Source organism: Eschscholzia californica, unplaced genomic scaffold, assembly GCF_041429995.1.
Source record: "Eschscholzia californica isolate CP2 unplaced genomic scaffold, dmEscCali1.0.p SCAF_3, whole genome shotgun sequence".
NCBI classification, from domain to species: Eukaryota; Viridiplantae; Streptophyta; class Magnoliopsida; order Ranunculales; family Papaveraceae; genus Eschscholzia; species Eschscholzia californica.
In genome coordinates this window covers 17,233,811-17,234,685 of record NW_028238420.1, presented here as the reverse complement: position 1 = coordinate 17,234,685, position 875 = coordinate 17,233,811, and the positions used below count along the sequence as shown (strand labels likewise).

Genomic DNA, 875 nt, shown 5'->3' with positions numbered 1-875 from the left:
TTATCTTTCAAGTTGAAGAACATGAGCAGCTAAAGATGCAGCAAAACACTCTTCAAGGCTTTTCCATAGCTCAGCTGTTGTAGTTGTGCCAACTACATATGAAACCACTGAATCTGAGAGAGTCGAATTAATCCAGATGAGAAGAGTTTGATCTTCGTTAACCCAATCAATATATTCTTGATTGATGATTTCCTTGTCTTCATCAAGAAATTTAACAGGACAAGGCCTGGTTCCATTAATTAAACCTAATACCTTGTATTTCTTTAGAATTGGGAGAAACATTGACTTCCAAGCTAGATAATTATCTGGTTGAAGTTTGATCGGGATTGCATTTCCCATAGAATTGATTGAGAGTGAAGTTATCTTACCTGTTTCCATTGGTGTTAGAACGAGTAACACAGAGAAGAAATAGTAAAAGAGAAGTTAAGGAAGATGAAGAAGATAAGGAAATTCTAGTGAGAGAAAGTTCGTTTTGAAGATAGAAGAAGCATGAAAGCTTGAGGATCAAGCTCTGATACCATATTAGAAAACGATTCTCATTAATTATGAAGTTAGGATTTACACGGTTATATAGAGAGAAAGGAAACAGAAAATAACAACTAACCATTTCCTAACAAATTAATAACCGAAATAACAACTTCTTAATAACCGTGGGTTATGATCCCATACTTCTCTTCTTGATCCAGTACAACACATTACACCTCTTCTATATTTCATCCATTACAAAATACAAAATAGAAAGGAGGTCAAATCAAATCTGCAGTTAAAATACTTTTAAGAAAACAAAACCTATAAATAGGTTAATCAAGCAAGCACTCAGACATACTTAATTCTGATCAACTAGTTCATTCATTCATTTCCAAATTAAGAAAACA

At 33.3% G+C, this 875-nt stretch overlaps 1 protein-coding gene across 1 annotated transcript; it reads right to left on the bottom strand.

Annotated features, from left to right (window-relative positions):
- Nucleotides 1-378, bottom strand: LOC147548766 (uncharacterized). The gene has a single exon (XM_086668114.1). The coding sequence runs from the start codon at nt 376-378 to the stop codon at nt 1-3; it is 378 nt and encodes a 125-aa protein (XP_086524240.1).
- Between the last annotated feature and the right edge of the window lie 497 nt (nt 379-875).

What these genes read in the sequence shown, in the direction of transcription:
- LOC147548766 (XM_086668114.1), bottom strand. Translation starts at nt 378, where the DNA reads ATGGAAACAGGTAAGATAACTTCACTCTCAATCAATTCTATGGGAAAT.